A 19,111-nucleotide genomic window follows, 5' to 3' on the forward strand; every position below is an offset into this window, starting at 1 on the left:
TCGAGGAAGACTTTCTTTACTGGCAATGATCTTTTCACTTTTGAAGTTCCAAGGAGATAATTAGGACTTTTACAAGAAAGTAACAGGGATTTTTGTTACGAGGGAGACTTCATCCACAAGTACAGCAAAGGTAAGACGACAAAACGTTTACAATTTGACCAAAAATGAGATCAGACTATGACACAAATAAACCAAAATTCAAAATGAAAACTAGATTTTGAAGTTGTGTAGTAATATTGCTTGACCACAAGATGTCAATGGAGGACAACCAAAAAAAAAAATTGAGGGTCTGCATGTTTCAGGTAGGATAGTTTTAAGTGACATGAAACCTTTTTTGGCTTTATTTTTTCATTTAAATCAACTGTTCTGGATTAACAGCTCATTTTGACCTTGAAAAAGGTAAACCTTATGAAACTCGATTGAGAAACGCGCAAGCGATAACTTTCAATGTTTGTGCATTGCCTCGGCACCGTTGCCCCCATCAAGGTGGCCGCCGGAAGCACGTCGCTCACTTCTCTTGACGTCATAACCAGTCGCCGGAAATCGCTGACCCCGTCCTGTGTGATGCCATGGCTGGACTCCTGAAAAAGGTAAAAGTAGAGGTCAATGTTTGAGGTTTTGATATCAGCCAGAAAGATGAAATTTAGCGGAATATTATGTTTTCAATTGTTTAATCATCGCTATCCAAGATTATTTTGTAGGAGACGTTATTGGCATCGTTGAACGTGACCGCTTGAGCTTGGAGCTTAATTCGTTTCATGGGCTATTCAACGCGAGTATTTAGCATGGTAATGCAACATTTCAGCGATATGTGTTTCACAGGCACCGTTTAACTGAGCGACCACAGCTGTAATACAAGACTTGGGAAAAAAATTACATGCGACGTGTTTTTAACTAACATAAACACGTTCTGCAAAACACTGGTGGCAAATGTGCCTTTTTTTGTTTTGTTTTGCTATTCTCCAATGATATCAACCAACGTAAATGCATCAGCTTCTAATAATGCTCTTTCTAGCTGTAAAAGGTTCCTTAGAAAACATGAGATGTGTTTGTTCAAATCAAGACCTTGTTTTAAAAAGTCTCCTAATGTTCTCCCTTGTAGACAACCGGCCTGGTTGGCCTGGCAGTGTCCCACAATCCACATGAGGTAAGAGGTTGACATTAGGCACACAGACCGGAACGGATTAGTTGATTCCTATTCATTTAAGTGATTTGAGATATGAGCGTGTTCACCGAACAAGGTACCAATGTACAGTAAACCCTCGCTATATTGCGACTTTAGTGCATTGTGTAGTTTTATTTTTTTTGAAAGGTTAGTGTAGTGCAGTTACTCAAATACTGATACAGTCAGCTTTATAGGCCAATTGAGTTAAATGTGGCAGCAATTACACACTCACAAGGTCAACTGGACTCATGATCTATGGCAGATAAAGAAACCTTACTGAGTATCTTATCTGTTTAAAATACGAGTCAAGAGTTTTATTGAAATAAATTCACAAATACCAACCTTAGCCTAACAATATCAACGGGAACAAATGCAAGTAAAGAGCAAAGTTTAGCTCTATTTTCTACAACCACAGTACTTGTAGTTAAAGTGTTGAGTGTGAGGAGTAGTGCACTGGTTAACCAAGGAAATTGCCTCTTCACACCATGTCAGCATGGGCTGTTGTTGTCGGCACGAGCTTGTGTTTTTACCTGGCCACTAAAAACCCTTACAACTGAGTCATTGAATATTAATACACAAACCTCACAACTACACGCCAATAAAATAACCAGAAACTTTTACCAATTACGTTACCTTAGTTTTGGGCTTGTTAAGTGCTTTGATAATGATTGTGACCTATCACCACATAAAACTGCACTTGACTGTTTCAGCGATTGAGGGTTCTTTACTCCAAAATCCTGGCATCTCTACAGACCATGCCGCAAGACGCTGCCTACAGGAAGTATACTGAACAGTTGGTCAATGAGAGGTTTAGCCACGTCAAAACGGTGAGTTTAACTTCTAATATAAAAAAAAAAATTATGATAATACATATTGAGGGGCACTTTTAAAAGTGACAATGCAATTGTATACAAACTATATTTGTGCTTAAAGAGAACAAAACAAGTCTACACTACTTTGCAATGAGACTGTGTCAGTGGCAACACGGAGCAAATGAAACTTTAAACCTAACTCAAGGAAAACAACAGAGGGTCCAACAAACTGTTCTAGTGATTTTGTCTGTTGGCTACGATATTTGAACCACGGGCACATTACGATATCATTGACAATAAAATGTTATTCATAAAGTTTTCTGATCTGTGCGATGCAAATGTTTTGTTCACAGGAGTCTGATGTTGAGAATTTGGAGAAGAAGCTCAATGGTGGACAGATTGAAGAGGTCATTTTCCAGGTAATGTTTTAACCGTGCTGCTGTCGTGAATTTCAAAATGTAGCATTGTTGAATGATGAGAAAATCCAACGTGAATGTTAGTACAGCAGGATTTGGTGAACTTCACAGCATTACTTGCGGTCACCTCATTTGCGCCCCAAACAGACTGGCAGACACAAATTATATTTACATTTTCACAGATGTGGTACATCAAAACCATTTCATTTGAATTATACAAATAAGTCGATGTCCTGTCATTGTATACATTAGAAATCACCATGCATGTACGGTCCTATAGACCGTGAGAAGAAAAATAACTCAATTCAGTCAAATTCTAGATGATCCAGGGGGGGGAAAAAAAGCTTATCTTTTTATATAGTGTATGTAAAGTTCAACTTTATTAGGTCTTGTAGTGATTTTGCAGAAGCCTGACAATTAAGAGTTCTACTAAACCAGTGGTGGTGTGAATGACCATGAACATGTTATTTTTGTTTACAGGCAGAGTGTGAGCTGGCTCTGTCAAGAAAAATGGCCGAGTGGAAACCATGGGAACCGCTGATTGAGGAGGCTCCTCCCAACCAGTGGAAATGGCCCATCTGAAAACATTTGTGAATATTACTGGTCATTATTAATAAAATAGTTCCCCTTAGATATCTAGTCTATCATTTAGACTACGTTGAATCCAAATTATTTGGGAAATCTTTGTTAATGCAATTTAGAGTGAATACAATTGTTGTTACTCATACTGCCTGGGGGAAAAAAATTATAATACTCACCTAATGTAATTTAAGGGGAGCTCGGCTGGGAAACAAAGAACTGCACTTCATATTTTGGAAGCCTCACGTTTACTTTCCAGTAGAATAATAATTATAACTCCTTTTATTTATAGGTGCCTATCAAGGTCACCATGCAAACAGTAAAATAAACCGAGAAACTTCTAGGTATTCACTTACAATTTGGCCAAAGATTAATTTTTCATTAGTTTCGACTGGGAGAAAAAAAAAATCTAAGAATGAAATACACGTTCGAAGAGAGAATAGAGTAGTTAAGAACCATTTTAAGCATTCGGTTGTCGTCATCCTTTCACTTCCGATGCAGTGGCTCTCTGCAATAGCTGGAGCATTATGGGATAGACTGGTGCAAACTCCTTCCCCTGCCGAGCCCTGACAGACTGGACGTACGCCTCCAAAGTGCCCCTATTGAAGAGCAGACCCAAAGATAAATATTCACATGATCAGCATTACGTCTTGCAATTGTCATGGTTGGTGCAAAACTATTTCTGTGGGAAGTGCACAACCTGATCGGAATAATATTCATACTAACAAATGAGCATGTGAAAAGTCCTCTACGTTTGTAGCCTAATTGTCTTGGGTATCATATGAATGATTGGTTTGCGTATAGTGACTTCTGGTTTCAACTGTACATGGTGTGGGACTTTTGACGCAAATCCCAACTTTATTTCTATATCGCCTTACTTTGTGCACTTAAAATGGCTTTTCCAATGACCATTATTGTTGAGGCGATTACCTGATGAGCGTGAGACGGTCTCTCTCTGAGGGATGGTCATCCAGCCACTGGGAGTAACGAGCGATGGACCACTCTGCTCTCTGTGGGTGACACACGGGAATATTATACTCACGTGTAAGCTGCACACGCTCCTAAAAATGGCATTTAAACCAAGTTTGATTTTTTTTTTTTTTATTATTATTATTATACAGACCTGGTAAGGTGACTTGAGCTCAGACGGAGCCCTGGTGAAGAGGAAGTGAAGCACAGTGCTGTGAGGAATCAAGTCACCCACAGCTGGGCTCTTGACTACCAGATTGCTTGTCTGAAACAGCAGTGGCCTGAAAGATAACCGTAGGATCAACAGTCATGTAGATTAGATTAAAAAAAAAAAAAAAAAAAAAAAGTCGTAATTACCTACGTATATTTAAATCCCAGGTTTTGTGATATATATATATATATATATATTTAGTCCTAGTACTTTTTGGGGGAAAAAACCTGACAAAGAATTCAGATTTTTCACAGGCCAGAAAAAATACTTCTAGATTTGACTCTTTCTCTTTGCCTCCATCCCCGGTTCATTAAGCGCAAGCTTTTGGTTAGTGGAAGTTAAAGCACCAAGCACTTGTGAGATTCAACAAAGCCTACGTACCGAAAGGATCGAAGCACTCTGTAAGGTTTCCCCAAATCAGACACTCTTCTGCATAGTGGAGCCACAGCCAGCTCCATCTTAGGGGTTGGGGGGGAAATAGTACAAATATTCTCAATCATGTGGGAGAACTTAATCAGTCAATTGAAGACATTCTTTTAAGCCCTAACTTGTGCGAAGTCAGCGGCCAAACGCATCTTTCCGCCTTCGCCCAGTGGGCGCAACAAGCTGGCGTGCCGTACGAACAGCTCGATGGCTCTCTGAGCAATGGACTCGGTGCTTTCGTAGATGAAGTCCGTACACTCGAAGTGTCGGAAGTAGTCAGTCATTACTCTGGAGATAAAGCCCTGCAACTCCTTCATGTAGAGTGAGCAGAGAACATCAGGCTTAGCAGGATTGGGCAGCTTGCTGCGACACACACAAACAAAAAGAAACCATGTCAAATTAGCGCACAGTGAGCCAAGCTAAAACGTCTCGCCCTTAACCAGTACCAATCATTCTTCAAACGAGGCAATGTTAGGGGCTCTAAAACATCATGCACACTAAAATTGCAGAATGCTGACAAAAACTGATGTAAAAAAAATACTATAGATTATTTTTTCCCCACTCAGTCTTTTACTACTACTTCAGCCTGAAATCACTATACCTGTGTACATTTGTATCTTTATCGTGATAAAGGGTTTTAAAAAAAAAAAATAATAATAATAATAATAGCTGACCCTGCGAAGTCCTCCTGGTGTAGCGTGATGATGATGGCCTCTATAGAATCATTTACGGACTGCAAGAGAGGCTGCACCGCACTGCTCATCAGGGCGTGCACTTCCTAAAAACAAAATAGGAAGGGAGGAAAATGCCACTTTGCACAGTGCTGACATGTACGGTCATAACTTGAAATACGCGTGTTCCAAATGACGTGCAAATCACCGTATGAGAGTCATTTGCCACATTAGAATCATATAGCCAATCAAGTTCTCTTTTTCTTTCCATTCTTTTGTGTTTAAAAATGACCGAATCCACTGACCATACGCAGTTTGGGGTGAAAAAAAAAAACAATACAATACAATAGCTGTATTAAGTTGATCACCTCCAAAGAAGAAGAAAGGGCCTCTGCGGGAGCTGTCAGACTTGACCCCAAACCAGAAATGATCTGGAAAAAAAGAACAAAAAGACAGTCAAATATTGACTTGTCTTATTTGAAATCGTTGCTCTTCTTTTAGAATCATAGGGCCATATTCTCCCATGTGATCAGAAAAGGCGCAATTCCGCCCTTTTCTGGCAGCGGGGATTCTTCCAGCTACTTAAGTCTGTTATTTACGTACCTTTGTGTCTGATGAGCACTCTGGGTGGCGCAACCTTGAAATGTCAAATCTGGCTTTCCGCACTCTCTCTATAATGAGTCCAGCGCCCCGTGAAGGTGAAATATCATATTGCACTTGAAGTTTGGATTTAGTTACAGCATACGTCACTCATTACATGTTGTAAGCGACTTCCAGAAAGCTATTAAATGTATGAAGAGAGCGTGAACAAAAAAAAAAAAATTGAGCCGATAGATGAGGCGCTATGAGTCGGCTATTACTTGTATCCCATTCATCATAATGGTGCAATGGTGAGTTAAATAAACAAATATATACAGAAATTATTATTTTTGATTTATTTCTATGCCAGTTGTCAAAATGTATGTTAAGAGTGACTACCCCGGTCCATAGGTGCTGATCTATAGAACCTTTTAATAATGGACGTACCAACATGCATTCATTCATAAGCACAGGATTCTGATTAAATTACTTGTTGCATTTTTTTCATACCGAATAAAAAAACGCGCTCTCCTTCAAAGTGTTAGTGTATTAGCCCAAGCGGTGAGCACATCCCGACTGACAAAAGACACATCTACTAGGGTGTTTTCATGTTGAAAGAGTGCTGCTTTTTTCTCACAGATTTCAATGACATTCACAAGTCTCAAGAAAACTCCATGATCCATGATTTGCAGCTAGCCTCAGCAATTCAGGAATCGTGCCTCTTACGCGTTTGCGAACTCATTACCGGGTTACGTGCGGTGGGTCTGTCAGAAGTTTGGACGGGAGCATACGCATAGATGAAAAACGCACAAGCCGCATAAAAAAAGACCTTGCGCGCAAACAGGAGACTATAGCCCATATTGCAGGAATTTTAGAATCTTCATCTTACCTTGGTAACAGCCTGCTGCAGACGGTGGAGTGAGTTGACCACTGCAGTGTTCCTCCTCTGCCCCTCCGATAACGGACCAATCACCTGACTGGCATCACTCTGAGTACACAACTACAGCAGTAAAGAAAATTAGCACTTTATGAATTATCTCCATCACTGAGACCAGGACATTTGATGAGTTTGGGCTTTTTAGAGTCTTTTAAATTGATTTTTCAACCATTTTGCCTGAGGATAAGAAATTGCCTAATTATGCACACCTTAATAGGATGTTAAGTCTTGGCCACACCCACTCCCAATACACAAAGACACATTTAAATCCAATTAACCTTCATATTTATACAATGATTGAACACAATACAATCAATGATTGTGCACAAAGTATATATTTATAATAAATCTCTCCAACAACTACCATCATTTCTGGTGTATAATGCACAACCTCAAAATGGACACGAAAAATCAGGAAAACCCCTCCACCTATGTAGAATGCACACTGTCAATTTGTTCCAAATATGAAGTATTATCTGTATTTAAAAAAATAATATTCTGCTCCGTGTATGCGCCAACATAATTTTGTTTTTTTCTTTTTCTTGTTTTTAACATCCTCCGTGTTGGGAGAGTCCACGCTCAATTTAAAAATTCTTAATGTTGCTTATAGTCACTAAACTGTGACCATTCGTCATCAAAATTTATGTGGACACCTCTAATTATGTTCCCATCCCCATTTGAAAATATAGGCACGAATCCCCTATTATTTTATGTACTTTTCCTTTCCAGAGACATTCACTATAGAAAAAGCTGTGTGTCAGTTATTGCCACAAAACACCCAAATATATGTGGACATCTCTAATTATGTCCCCCCTTCCTCTTCTGTAAATATCTGAACGAAATCCCCCCAATTTTTTATTTAATGGATCGTCATGATTCTCAGGTGAGCGGCGAAAATGTACCGTAATATATATCAATTCTTAATATCAGACATTACAAATCATATTGGAATGAAAGTACACCCTTTTCACAACTGGAAATTGCCATTTTCTTGTCCGCAGCGAGAACCGCGACCCCTCCGGTTGGAAAGCCGCCCCACCCCATCCACTCATGCACACAGCATATAAACGTACCAGCTGCTCAGACTTGACACAGAAGAGTTGAACAGTCTTGGCAGCATTCTTGGCAACAGCGAGAGAGAGGTCGGAATCCATAGATGCTACATTCAGCTCGCTGCAAACAAAACGAGGCCATTTGACAGCTTTTCATTAGTTATTGAAATAATAGTTGAAATATGTGGAAAAGGCGGTCAAAGGCACTCAGGGAAAAGTAACTGGCATGTAAAGTACTCGCCTGCTGATAGTCTTGATGATGCTGTCCAACTCCTCATTGGAGGGGGGGTTGCGCCCACCCATTGGAAACACGAGGTTTATCGGATCAAACAGGCGAGAGAGAGACTTGGAGAGGTAAGCTGCTTCGTACGGGTGAAGAGAATCCTTGAGAGCCCTCTTGGCGCTGCACAGACACAAATAAATAGGCGGCCATATTACAAAATAAACTGCTCTGTGTGTGTGGCCGGATGCACCCCGTTCGATTTTGTGAATGAAACTGAAGACAAAGACGATGTTACTCCGCATTTTCCTCACTTGGAATGCCTGGCTGGTGCTTATCCCCGTTTTTGAAAACGGAAGGTGTTACGTCATATAAACAGGTTTACTCTTAATTTCCCTACTCTTTCATATGTATGACGTTACTGGCCGGAGATCAGATAAGTTCAGCGTTTATCATGTTTTTAATGAAACATGAAAAGTTGGACATGTTCAAATGGTAGCGGCCACAGATTTGTTTCGATTATTGTTGCAATCTGCAGTTTGGTTTGTGGGATTTATTAACTGCGTACTTATGGTTACGCCGCACTTGTTTGGCAGAATTTGAAGTTGTCGTGGCGAACAGTCAAGTCAAAGTATTCAGTTGTTTCCATAAACAGTCTTCCATACTAATTCCTGCTTCATTCGGCTTGATCTTAGCGTAAGCCTAACCTACGTATTTATACACTAATGTTTTGTTGTGAAAGGTCATGTGATATACAAGCTCGCAATTTTTCATCCGTCACAACCTCCATGACATTGAGGCGACGTTCACCTGCGATTCAAATTAATTAGTTATTTCGGTGAAATGCTTACTTGTAGTCTTGATTGCTTTGAGAGAATAGGTCAAGGCTGTCTGTTTCTGGCTCAAAGGTGCCATCCATACCGCCACTGTTTATGAGTGAGCTGTGCAGGCTGGCACTATACTGCTCGAGGCGGCGCCATAGCTCATTGTACAGCCGCAACAATTTGGGATATTCTCCTTCAAACGCTTGCTTCAGGTAAGATGAGGCTGTTGTACGGAAAACAAGATATCAGATTGATCTGCTCCACTACACTTTTCACCCAATCAACCACATTATGATTTTTTTTTTTTATTCTTATTGCATTAGTATATTACAAGCAAAAAAAAAACAAAAAAAAAACTCACCTTGAGTTGCTTTGTGAAACTCTTCTCTTAATGTTTTAGTTACGTCAGTCCAAAAGGTGTAAAGTATATCAGGCTCACCATCCTGTAATTAGATATTATGACGTAAATATTCTCACTTTTGGTCAAATTACAATTACTTTCAGTTTAGTTTAGCAATGGGAAAAAAAAAAAATGCAATACAGGTAAATGTTTCACTTGAATGCTGAACAGTGGTCGTGACTAACCTTAATAATCTCATCGATGAAACACCTATGAGTGACAGGGTCTCTCTTCTTCATCAGGACCGTCTGAAGATGTTGCACCTAAGAAAAATTGAATCAATAATATATACATATATATTTTTTTAACTTAAATGCAGAGTTGCTGAAAATCTAAATTTATCTGACTAGATTGGCTGTCATTCTAGAGTTCCTTACCTGTTTGCATGCGGCGAATATCTGGTCCATTAGTTTCTCCAGGTTTGTCCAGAGAGCAGCACGGAAAGCTGCTGTGCTGCCTGGAGTTGGGAGTACTGCTCTCCCAGGGGCACCTGAGGGCAGAAATCCCATTGGCTACACTTTCAATTCCTTTCAGGAAATACATTTGAGTGTACAGTTATGGCCACCATTATTTTCACCACCCTTTTCTAGATATACAGTAGTAGTTGTAGTAGAGTTTCCATGAAAAATTGGAAAATATGGCCCTGGATAATGATAAATGCATCCTATGTTATTATTAGGTTGCTCACATTTACCAAGGACCACAGCCTCCAAAAATTTCTTCCGACAATCTATAAGCTTCTTGCACAAGTCAATCGGCAATTTTTCAAAACTGTATTACAGTAGAACCTCGAACAAAACCAGTAATGGTGGCCAGATCTGTGTTTTCAGGTTTCCCCCACCTCCCAAAAAAGGACTGAAAAGAAAAAAAAAAAAAAAAAAAAAAAAAACTTTAAAAAGGTGGTTCAAAATGCCTTAACTTTATGGCACTCTCGCCTATAAAATAAAAGAAAAGCATTGAGAACGAAGAGACTTGTAATCATGGTATAATTCAACTTTGATTTAATCCAAGCACTGTTCATACGCCGATGATGCAGAATGACTCCCGTCACACATTTAAGGGCACACTCAATCTGGGCCACTTCTCCCTGTTATCAATACAACACTACATGACTTCAACTTTCCTGACTCGTGGATTAGGACGAACATAAAGCCATGTTTGCAAAGTACACATAAATATACAAACAGTGTTTCTTTCGAAGAGACACTAATTGTTATGCGTTCACCTCTAGGGTTGGCTGGCTGTGTCAGGCCCTTAATGTCCAGAGCACTTTTGATGCTGTCTTGTATGCTAGTCTGGTAAGCGCCCACAACAGAGCTGACCGTCTCCCTCAGACTACCAAGGTTGTAGAACACCTGCAAGGCTGTGCCAACTTGCGTTGGATTCTGCCAGACACAGAGAAAAAAAATAAACAAAAGAAAAAATGCACACCGGCCTTGGCAGGGGGTTTCAACCAGAATTTGGAATATAGTTTAGAGAATGAGACGCACACCAGTTAAGTTTAGGAATCCTTTGAAACATGGTCAATCACATAAATGTACACTATCGAGTCTTTAAGCAACAAAGTCATTGAATTCAGCATGTATGTCGCTGGCTGAAAACCGCCTATGTCCAAATTTAGTCAATTTCATTTCCCCCGCCCCCCGCAAATCTATACTAATTTGTTGGTCCGCGCGAGTGCGTGTCATTTTCACAAATTACTGACCAACCTCAAGTGTTGAAAATGGCTTACTGTCTTTGACAATGCAATGTTAATGGCTCACAAATGTGCCGTTTTTTGGGGGGTTTTCTGAAAAGTGAGGATTTTGGAGATACGAGGACTCCGCCCGATGCCGACGAGGAAACCGCAACAATAAGTGGATAATAAAGAAAATATTAATTATCATTATTATTTGTACGGCACCTTTTGAAATGAAAGTATAAGGCAGGTGAATACCGGTTGGCACAGAGGTGACCAAGTCGCGCAGGCAAAATGAGAGGTGGCGGGGAGAACTTTTTCTGGTTGTGTAAACATTTATGAAATGCCATAAACAAATATTATTTTTCCGTATTGTTCAGCAATGCAATTTTGTAACTTCTGAATGACCAGTCACAAGAAGGAGTCATGCCATATCGCCGTTGGCAAAACTCCTTTCAACTCTGCATCTTTGTGTGTCTGGGTCATTTCAATCGCACTGTGACAATCAGTGCTGGACCCTCCCTGAGTAGTTTTTTTGTACACAAGGATAAAGGTTTTATATTAGATGGAGACATGTCTTGTGATCTGGTCAAACTTAAATTGCATAACGACCATTGTTAGGGTTGGATCAAAAGGGAGAGTACTTGCAAGCTTCAGAACATAATCTAACCATAAAGCACAAAGGAGGAATCATCATATTTTGGGGCTGCTTTGTTACAGGGGGGACTGGTGCACTTAAAATAGGTGGTGTTAAAACAATGCAAGACCAGTTGAGAACCCATGATCTACAAGTGTCCATCCATTTGCAAACCAGACCATCAAAAGCATTCTGAAAAATGCGGCCATAGCTATAACGGCCCAATTATCAGTATCAGTCTGCAAATTCAATCCTCTATGAACACCATCATCATTAGGGAAAGCTCACATTTGTATTTTAAACACATTGTTCTATTCATTTTTCAGTTTATTAGAATACAAGATCAATATTGTATTTAAAAGTAACATAGTAGATAGAGTTCCCTTCCACTCAACAGTACAGTCTCTTTGCACAGTCCTCGTCATGATCCTTCTTTTTGTGTGTGTGGTTTCGTACCTGAATCTCTGTGCCCTGCTCCAACAATCGCTTGGCCTGGTTCTCCACCTCCAGCCTTGCTCTACTGATCAGCACCAGATCATTCTCAATCACCTCAATGCCGCTCAAATCGACTCCTTGTGACAGATAATCTGGAGTATTTGTGGGAAAAGGAAAGGCAAACAATAGTTAACGTTATTAGTTGTGTGGCATATGTGGCAGTGTGAATAGAGAATGAGCTCAAAAACGCCATATCTGAAGTGCGTAAAATGTGTCTTGCAGCATTCATCTTTTCCAGGTTTGGTGAAACTATTTACTGCATGCCCTGACCTAGTTCGTTGAGACTGTGAGCAGCCTTCGTTATCTCCCGACTGCCACCCTGAAGCTGAACCTGAAGCCTCTTACTTAGGTGCAAGATCCGAATAATTCTCCTCAGAAGGTCGCAGGCCACCTGGGCAGTGAAGGGACAGCAGAAGCATGCGATTGAGATAAGCTACTACTTTCAGTAGCATTCCTGACATTAGCAATGCCGAACGTATGCAGGTTTAAATTATGCTAAATTATGCGTCCACTACCACGCATGGCATCTTGAAAGAATATGGCGGCCTTACCTGTAATCTGCCGAGCTGAGTAATCCTGGCCACAATCTTGTTGTATGGGTCAACTATTTTGGTTCTTATCCTGAAAATACATGCATGGGTTACATTGCTTAAGACAATTAGGACACCCTTTATTATGACAGCGTAACACCAGGCTTTGTTATTGTCTTATTCTTCTCGGAACGTGTGGAAAATGTAAGAGCATTTTAAACCAAACAAAACCAGTAAGACATAATTACAGTTTTCAGAAAGAATGGAGAATTCAAAGTTTTCTACGAAAACATATGTACGAAGGGATGGGCGAGGACCAATACCAGGGATCAGTATCTGGCCTATATCGGCCATATTTCAAGGTATCGGGTACTCGTGAAGGCTGCCAATACCAGCCGCCGATACGGAAGGGGAAAAAAATAAAAAAAAACTTACAAAATAAAATTAATTCATTAATTATTTTTTTTTAAAAAAAGCTGTGACGATCCATCCATTGAATACAGACAAAGGCCACCGTGTTAACCTGTCAACAGCTGCCTGTAGAGCACTGATCCTTGTCTGCATCATCTGGAGGACCCCTGAAAACAAAAGAATTAGGTTTAGGCTTGTTAAGCTCAATTATTTCAACAATGTAAAAAAAAATAATAATAAAAAAAAAAAGGACAATTCTATTTCTTAACTGAACCATGGTAAAATACATTATAGAAAAGTGTACCTTCAAGAGACTCGATTCCAGTTGCCTGAGCCAATAAGTCCTCGTGTCTGGCTACCACCTGGAATGCAAAAAAATACGATTACATATTGTAGTGCATCTGTGGTATCGTAAAACACCATTGATTTAGGATGACGATGTGCCAATTGGAACACAAAAAAATGTTCATGGTATCTGTTGCTTTTGATGGGGGGGGGATCTGAGAACTGCTTGTTTTCATACATTTAGTTCCAATTTTTATCTAACTTTTATGTGGAGTGCATTTTAGTTGAATCATTATTTTAGTTAGTTTCAGTTGAAGTTAGTGTTTTTTTTTAAATTTATAAACCTTTTAGGACTACAACCTCTGCCTCGATTTTGATAAACACTTAGGCCTACTACTCTACTGCTTCTTTTCCTTTGTGCTTGTTCATTTAGGGGTCACCACAGCGCGTCATCCTGCATCCTCCTCCCGAACACCAACTGCCCTCCTGTCTTCCCTCACGACATCCACCAACCTTCTCTTTGGTCTTACTCTAGCTCTCTTGCCTGGCAGCTCCATCCTCATCATCCTTCTACCAATATACTCACTATTTCTCCTCTGGTCGTGTCCAAACCATCGAAGTCGGCTCTCTCGAACTTTGTCTCCAAAACATAGAACCTCGGCTGTCCCTCTGATGAGCTCATTTCTAATTTTATCCAACCTGGTCACTCCGAGAGCGAACCTCAACATCTTCATTTCCGCCACCTCCAACTCTGCTTCCTGTTGTCTCTTCAGTGCCACTGTCTCGAATCCGTACATCGTGGCTGGCCTCACCACTGTTTTATAAACTTTGCCCTCCATCCTAGCAGAGACTCTTCTGTCACATGACACACCTGACACCTTCCGCCACCTGTTCCAACCTGCTTCCCTTCTCTCATTTTCCTCATTCATATTCTTCCCATCTGTCCAGCACACTACTGGCACCAGTCTACATATTTCCATCTCTATCCTTAATCACCCTAACCTGCTGCACATCCTTCCCATCTCTACCCCTCTGTCTGGCCAGCCTGTATAGATCCTTTTCTCCTTCTTTAGTCTCCAACCTACCATACATGTATTCCTTTCACCTCTCCTAGGCCTACTACGCTACTGCATTTTAATGTCGGTCATTATTGAGATACTTGGAGAGAAGAGAATATTTTTTTCAAAAATACGTTTGAGAACTTTCAGTCTTTAAATGATGTATTTGGTATTTCTCAGCATTCACGCAATGGTTTTCTTAATCTCAATTTTTATTCGTTTATTTATTTTATTTTTTTCCGAAGTAACATTTGAAATGGACTCTAAGCGGACTGTCACTCTTGGGCAAGTCTTAAGCGTGCAGTGAATGGCGTTCATACCTGGCTGTGCAGCTCTTTATCAAGTTGACTGATTCCTTGCGCTAGCTTGGCTAACTGTTCAGCAATGACAGCATGATGGATAGCTTGAGCAGTATATAGCTTAACATCGAAGTCCCCCGCCAGGAAATCTGCATAGAACTCTGAAAATACAAATACGTACAGCAAAATGATTTATTTCCCATAGTTTGACGTTGTCAATATTTCAATAGCACATAATTATCACGGCGCAGCTGCTCAATGATGACTTTACCGTCTTTTAATGATGAATTTATGGATGCGTCTCTGCCATTAAACAAGTTGTCCATGTTGACTTCCGCAAACGACCAAAAATGCAGGGTCAGAATTCTTCTTCTACGGGTTATTTTTCTTCTTCGTGGCAGCCATAGACCCACAAAATAATAGAACAGGTTGGCCCGTTGCTGCGATACATCGGAGCGTCTGCCATATTGGATGTGGCAAATCTGCCTTAAAAGAATGTAAATACACTTCATAAAGCAGTACAGTATTTGGGCAAACACCAAATACAATGCGAAACACAACGTATGTCAGTTTTCATCTGATGATCATAAATGTTTTACTTCTATAAATACCTCAACATTTCTCATCACAGTACCAGTGTTAGGCTACATACACTGATCGCTGTAAAATACATTTAATAAAACAACATATGTCACTTAATTTTCTTCACGGGATGAATCCATTATCTATCTAGTTAGTATCTAACTGTCTATCTATTGTGCTTTGTTCTGGTTTAATTTTGTTTCATGTTATCTGGAGACTAGAGCCGTGTTTCCTTCTGTCCTGTTTGTGCAGTGTTCTGGTCAAGTCATGTCTGGTCTCATCAGCTCTGATCCCCGTGTTAACCAATGAGCTCGCTCCAGGCACTTTCTTCTCGTCCCGTTTAAAAATATATATATATAATAATTGTATGCGTTTCTTGTTTCATTTCAAAACTTAAACTATTCTTCTGCAGATAAATCAAATGAAATTCAGATTTTAAAAAATATATATATTTTCAATGATGTTGTAAAGTAACAAAATAGGTAAGAAAAACCAAGAGGGTGACTACTTTTGCAAGGCTCTACAGTATATGTCTATGAGAAGAACAACCGGGGAGCAAGGAGGGACAAATGTTTGGCGCAATGACTCGTTCGCGACTCGATTTCGTTGCCGATGTGTGTTGCAATTAAGCCATCGAGACTTTTTGAAAAGTGATTCAGTTACGTAAACCATGGCACAAACAACGATGTGTGACTCAGTCAGAAGACGCAGAACAGCCCTGGCCTCACATTCAAATCTGCCTATATTGTACTGTTTCACGTGGGCAAAGAAAGAAAGTTCATTTGTTGTTTTGCAGTTGAATGGATTGTTTGAATTAAAGTGATATTGTTGGGCATTATCTGAAGTTGCACATAAAATGAAAGTGTTGCTGAGCAGAGTAACAATCTAAACCTTTCCTTTCAAATTACTTTATCACATAATATGGGAGAGATTTGCAATTTATAAAGATTAAATACAATAATTCAAATATTTAAAACATACAAAGCAACAACGGTGTTGTAAATCATGAATTTTTTTTTTTAAGAAAAACGGTATGTCATGGTATATCAAACATAACTGACATAAACAACTCTACTAGGCCTTGTATGAGTTTGTTCAATAGCCAAAGCAAATACATTTATGGTCTGACAGCACTTGCCACTGTGACTCTTCTTCTTCAATAATTTCAGTGAGAGAGAGAGGGAAAACAAATAAAATAAACGCAATTTCAAACAGAAAACTCTTCCGGATCCTTGGCTCACACAACATGAAACACCTAAGTCCTTGGTCATGTGGGGTTCTGTTCGTTTCCTTTGTATGTGGAGGGTCAAACATTTTTCTTCAGGTTGCAAGAATACTACGTGACCCCCGCCCCAAAGTCATTTGGGATAGTCTTCAGCAATTACCCTCTTTCTAAGTCCTACACAAGCTAGGAAATGGAGGGATGGTTAGATGGCAGATCTGAATTTGAACCTTTTAAATAGATATTTGTATTCTTTAACAATGAATAAATACAACAACAACAAAAAACACCAATGTACCCAAATGTACAAAATAGTTGGTACGCTTCCATTTTAAGGAAAGAAAAAAAACACAGTGGGTCAGCCGCCGAGCCGGAACATGGTCAGGTGACTGGTGTGGTGGCGGGTCCCGGCTGCCTAGTCTGAACGAGAACGGGTGACTGTCGGGAAGGTTATTTATGTACAATAAATATCCAGGGCCATAATCTTCGAAATCTGAACAATCGGGAGTGAAGGATAAGGTTACATAGCAGCAGACGGGAAAAACTAGGGAGACTGGAGGAAACCAATCAGAGGGATAGAGGGGGGGGGAAACGAGGCCTTACTGGTGGACGTGTGGCTTGAACTGACGGCGGACGGCAAGCAGCCCGACGCTGTGTGCTTTTGCCGGGTCTGCGGTTGCTCCGTTCATTCTGTAGGCTTCGTTGCGGTGAAGCATAAGAGAAGGGGGACCCAAGCAAATTGGAGTAGGCAATTTAAGGCACGACAGGTGTGCAGGGGTGCATTTAATACCTCAAAAAGGCAGGGTAAAAAGAAGAACACAAAAGCGCAAACACTGAGAAACCATGTGATCACAGAAACACGGGGGATAGACTCACTACCATAGACGACTGGAACTATGAGACGTGGCATACGACAGCGAACCGAAAGTGAGTCGACAAAACCAGGGAAAGGACAACACGCGCTGACAAAACGAGGCACACCTGGACAAGACGCGAGAGGCTGGAGAAAGCCGATTCGCTGACACAAGGAGCAGGGCTGATGAGACCAGGCTGGGGGAAAATAAATTTGACGCTTAGACAGACGGCACAAATAGGACAAAGAAAGACAGAACTCCAGGTAACATGATACAAAACTGCATCAGAACAAAACACAATGCAATAAAAGAAGTCATTTCAACTTACTGTATTTCTGTGTACTTTGTGATTTTCTCTCTTTAATGGAAGAGTACCAACAATTTTGTCCACGCGTGAACATGTTTTGGTATAGGTGCTATATAAATGGACAGTGGTTATGTGCCCTGTTGTTTCCAAGCAATTCCCCACTTAATATGCTTCCAGGTTATGGCTCAGCGAGTCCAATAAATACTCCTGTGGCACACATCACCAAACCTGTGTACAACTAACAGCGTCAGCCTTATCGGGGATCCCAACTGCTATCAAGCCTAGAAAAGGTCAATTCAGAGGAAAATCCTGTCAAGTTGCCATGACAAAGCAACATCCAGCAGGCTGACTACGGCACCCCCGTCATCCTCCTCTCGAGCCGATCGAGCTTCTCCAGATTTTCTTTCAGAAGTTTGGAACCAGGATTGAGACTCAAGGCTCTCTGGTAGTACATCCGGGCTGCTGCATAGTCTCCCTGCAAAAACACAGACAGACAAGACACACGCACACACTTAGGGCCTGGTTTTGTTAAGGTCTGCACGTGCAAAAACAGGCGCAGATGTGGGATCTGATCGACTAACCGGTCGCACCCAGGATTGCGTCTGCCGGATGCAATAAATTGCCGCGCAGCTAATTCTGTGTGCTCTCGGAGGAGCATATGCAAATAGATGAATTTAGCACAGACAATGTGATTTATCGTACCTGCGACAAATTGCGAGGGGTGGTTTTGCATCTTGAAATAGGGCTTCTCAAAAGACGGGTGCAAATGACACCGCTGTGCATAACCATGGCGAGGAGGGGCAGGCAAAATGAGAGGCTGCGGGGAGAATGGCTCTTTTCTGCACATGTAAACAGTTTTGAAATGTCACATCAGTTGTTAAGCAATGCTCCTGAATGGTTTAAGGGCTGACTTGGAGCCAGTCACAAGAAGGTGTCATGCCAGATCTCCAATAACAAAACTGCTTTTCCGTATGTCTGCGTCATTTCATGTGTGGTGCTGGAATCTCCCCGGCTGACCAGTTTTAAACGCAGTGATACACAGGCTGGGCACTCTGGACAATTAAATCTAACAAAACGTGGCTATTATGCAGTTTCTGGTTGCCCCCAAATTATCGGAATGTGGAGTGAAAGATTTTTTTTCTGCAACTCATTGGGCTGTTTTTGTCTCTTTCTGACCAAGGATGTCAAACACAAAACTATCTCATGTTTCATAAGATTATTGTATAAGATTATCCCTTGGTCTGGTATATGTTAAGAGTGGATTTGTCCCGATTACAGGGTCAGAAACGGGTCGGGCCAACAATGTTAACCTGTTTAATATTTCCGAACAAATATATTTGCGTGTATGGGGAGAGGCGAGTCATAACGCCATGAATTGTGACATGGAATAGAACGTCGCCAATCAAGAAGGGCCCTGACTCAGGAACAAAGAAACCACCCTGAATAAAAAAGCGTCTTACCCAATGACCCGAAAGTGGGTTTCCCAGACAGAAAC

At 40.7% G+C, this 19,111-nt stretch overlaps 3 protein-coding genes across 5 annotated transcripts in view; 1 reads left to right on the forward strand and 2 right to left on the reverse strand.

The window, feature by feature from the left end:
* On the reverse strand, nt 1-17,953 carry cog5 (component of oligomeric golgi complex 5). 2 transcript variants are annotated; one of them, XM_061761525.1, is made up of 24 exons: nt 17,638-17,953; nt 14,923-15,137; nt 14,673-14,812; nt 13,314-13,371; nt 13,122-13,176; nt 12,620-12,689; nt 12,339-12,459; nt 12,030-12,160; nt 10,484-10,643; nt 9,636-9,748; nt 9,444-9,521; nt 9,220-9,301; nt 8,886-9,081; nt 8,056-8,217; nt 7,836-7,935; nt 6,715-6,825; nt 5,615-5,677; nt 5,250-5,353; nt 4,701-4,938; nt 4,534-4,610; nt 4,096-4,222; nt 3,903-3,982; nt 3,429-3,571; nt 1-581 (listed from the first exon to the last, which is right to left on the reverse strand). In XM_061761525.1, exons 2-23 carry the CDS (start codon nt 14,975-14,977, stop codon nt 3,451-3,453), a joined length of 2,442 nt encoding a protein of 813 aa, XP_061617509.1. In that variant the 5' UTR covers nt 14,978-15,137; nt 17,638-17,953; the 3' UTR covers nt 1-581; nt 3,429-3,450. The 2 variants fall into 2 exon arrangements, with proteins under 2 accessions (XP_061617509.1, XP_061617510.1); XM_061761526.1 differs by lacking the exon at nt 1-581 and adding an exon at nt 2,706-2,971.
* Nucleotides 476-3,026, forward strand: ndufa5 (NADH:ubiquinone oxidoreductase subunit A5). The gene is made up of 5 exons (XM_061761528.1): nt 476-590; nt 1,103-1,147; nt 1,876-1,992; nt 2,331-2,396; nt 2,874-3,026. The coding sequence occupies exons 1-5, from the start codon at nt 570-572 to the stop codon at nt 2,973-2,975; spliced, it is 351 nt and encodes a 116-aa protein (XP_061617512.1). The 5' UTR covers nt 476-569; the 3' UTR covers nt 2,976-3,026.
* Nucleotides 17,638-19,111, reverse strand: part of tmtc1 (transmembrane O-mannosyltransferase targeting cadherins 1) — an 18,058-nt gene continuing 16,584 nt past the window's right edge. The window contains exons 19-20 of one of the 2 annotated variants that reach the window (XM_061761523.1): nt 18,319-18,455; nt 17,963-18,091 (exon numbers count right to left, since the gene is read on the reverse strand). In XM_061761523.1, the coding sequence (XP_061617507.1) occupies nt 18,366-18,455 (90 nt within the window). In that variant the 3' untranslated portion in view covers nt 17,963-18,091; nt 18,319-18,365. Of the gene's footprint in view, nt 18,092-18,318; nt 18,456-19,111 lie in introns of both variants that reach the window. The other variant, XM_061761522.1, reaches the window with a different exon arrangement.

Source organism: Phyllopteryx taeniolatus, chromosome 22 (genome assembly GCF_024500385.1).
Source record: "Phyllopteryx taeniolatus isolate TA_2022b chromosome 22, UOR_Ptae_1.2, whole genome shotgun sequence".
Lineage (NCBI taxonomy): Eukaryota > Metazoa > Chordata > Actinopteri > Syngnathiformes > Syngnathidae > Phyllopteryx > Phyllopteryx taeniolatus.

Bases quoted from the DNA above. Each gene is read 5' to 3' on its own strand.
- ndufa5 (XM_061761528.1), top strand. From the start codon at position 570: ATGGCTGGACTCCTGAAAAAG. The intron at 591-1,102 runs GTAAAAGTAGAG...TCTCCCTTGTAG, and splicing joins TGGCTGGACTCCTGAAAAAG to ACAACCGGCCTGGTTGGCCT. The intron at 2,397-2,873 runs GTAATGTTTTAA...TTTTGTTTACAG, and splicing joins TTGAAGAGGTCATTTTCCAG to GCAGAGTGTGAGCTGGCTCT.
- cog5 (XM_061761525.1), bottom strand. From the start codon at position 14,977: ATGGACAACTTGTTTAATGGCAGAGACGCATCCATAAATTCATCATTA. The intron at 12,460-12,619 runs GTAAGGCCGCCA...TTCACTGCCCAG, and splicing joins CTCAGCTCGGCAGATTACAG to GTGGCCTGCGACCTTCTGAG. The intron at 4,223-4,533 runs GTACGTAGGCTT...GTTATCTTTCAG, and splicing joins AGAGTGCTTCGATCCTTTCG to GCCACTGCTGTTTCAGACAA.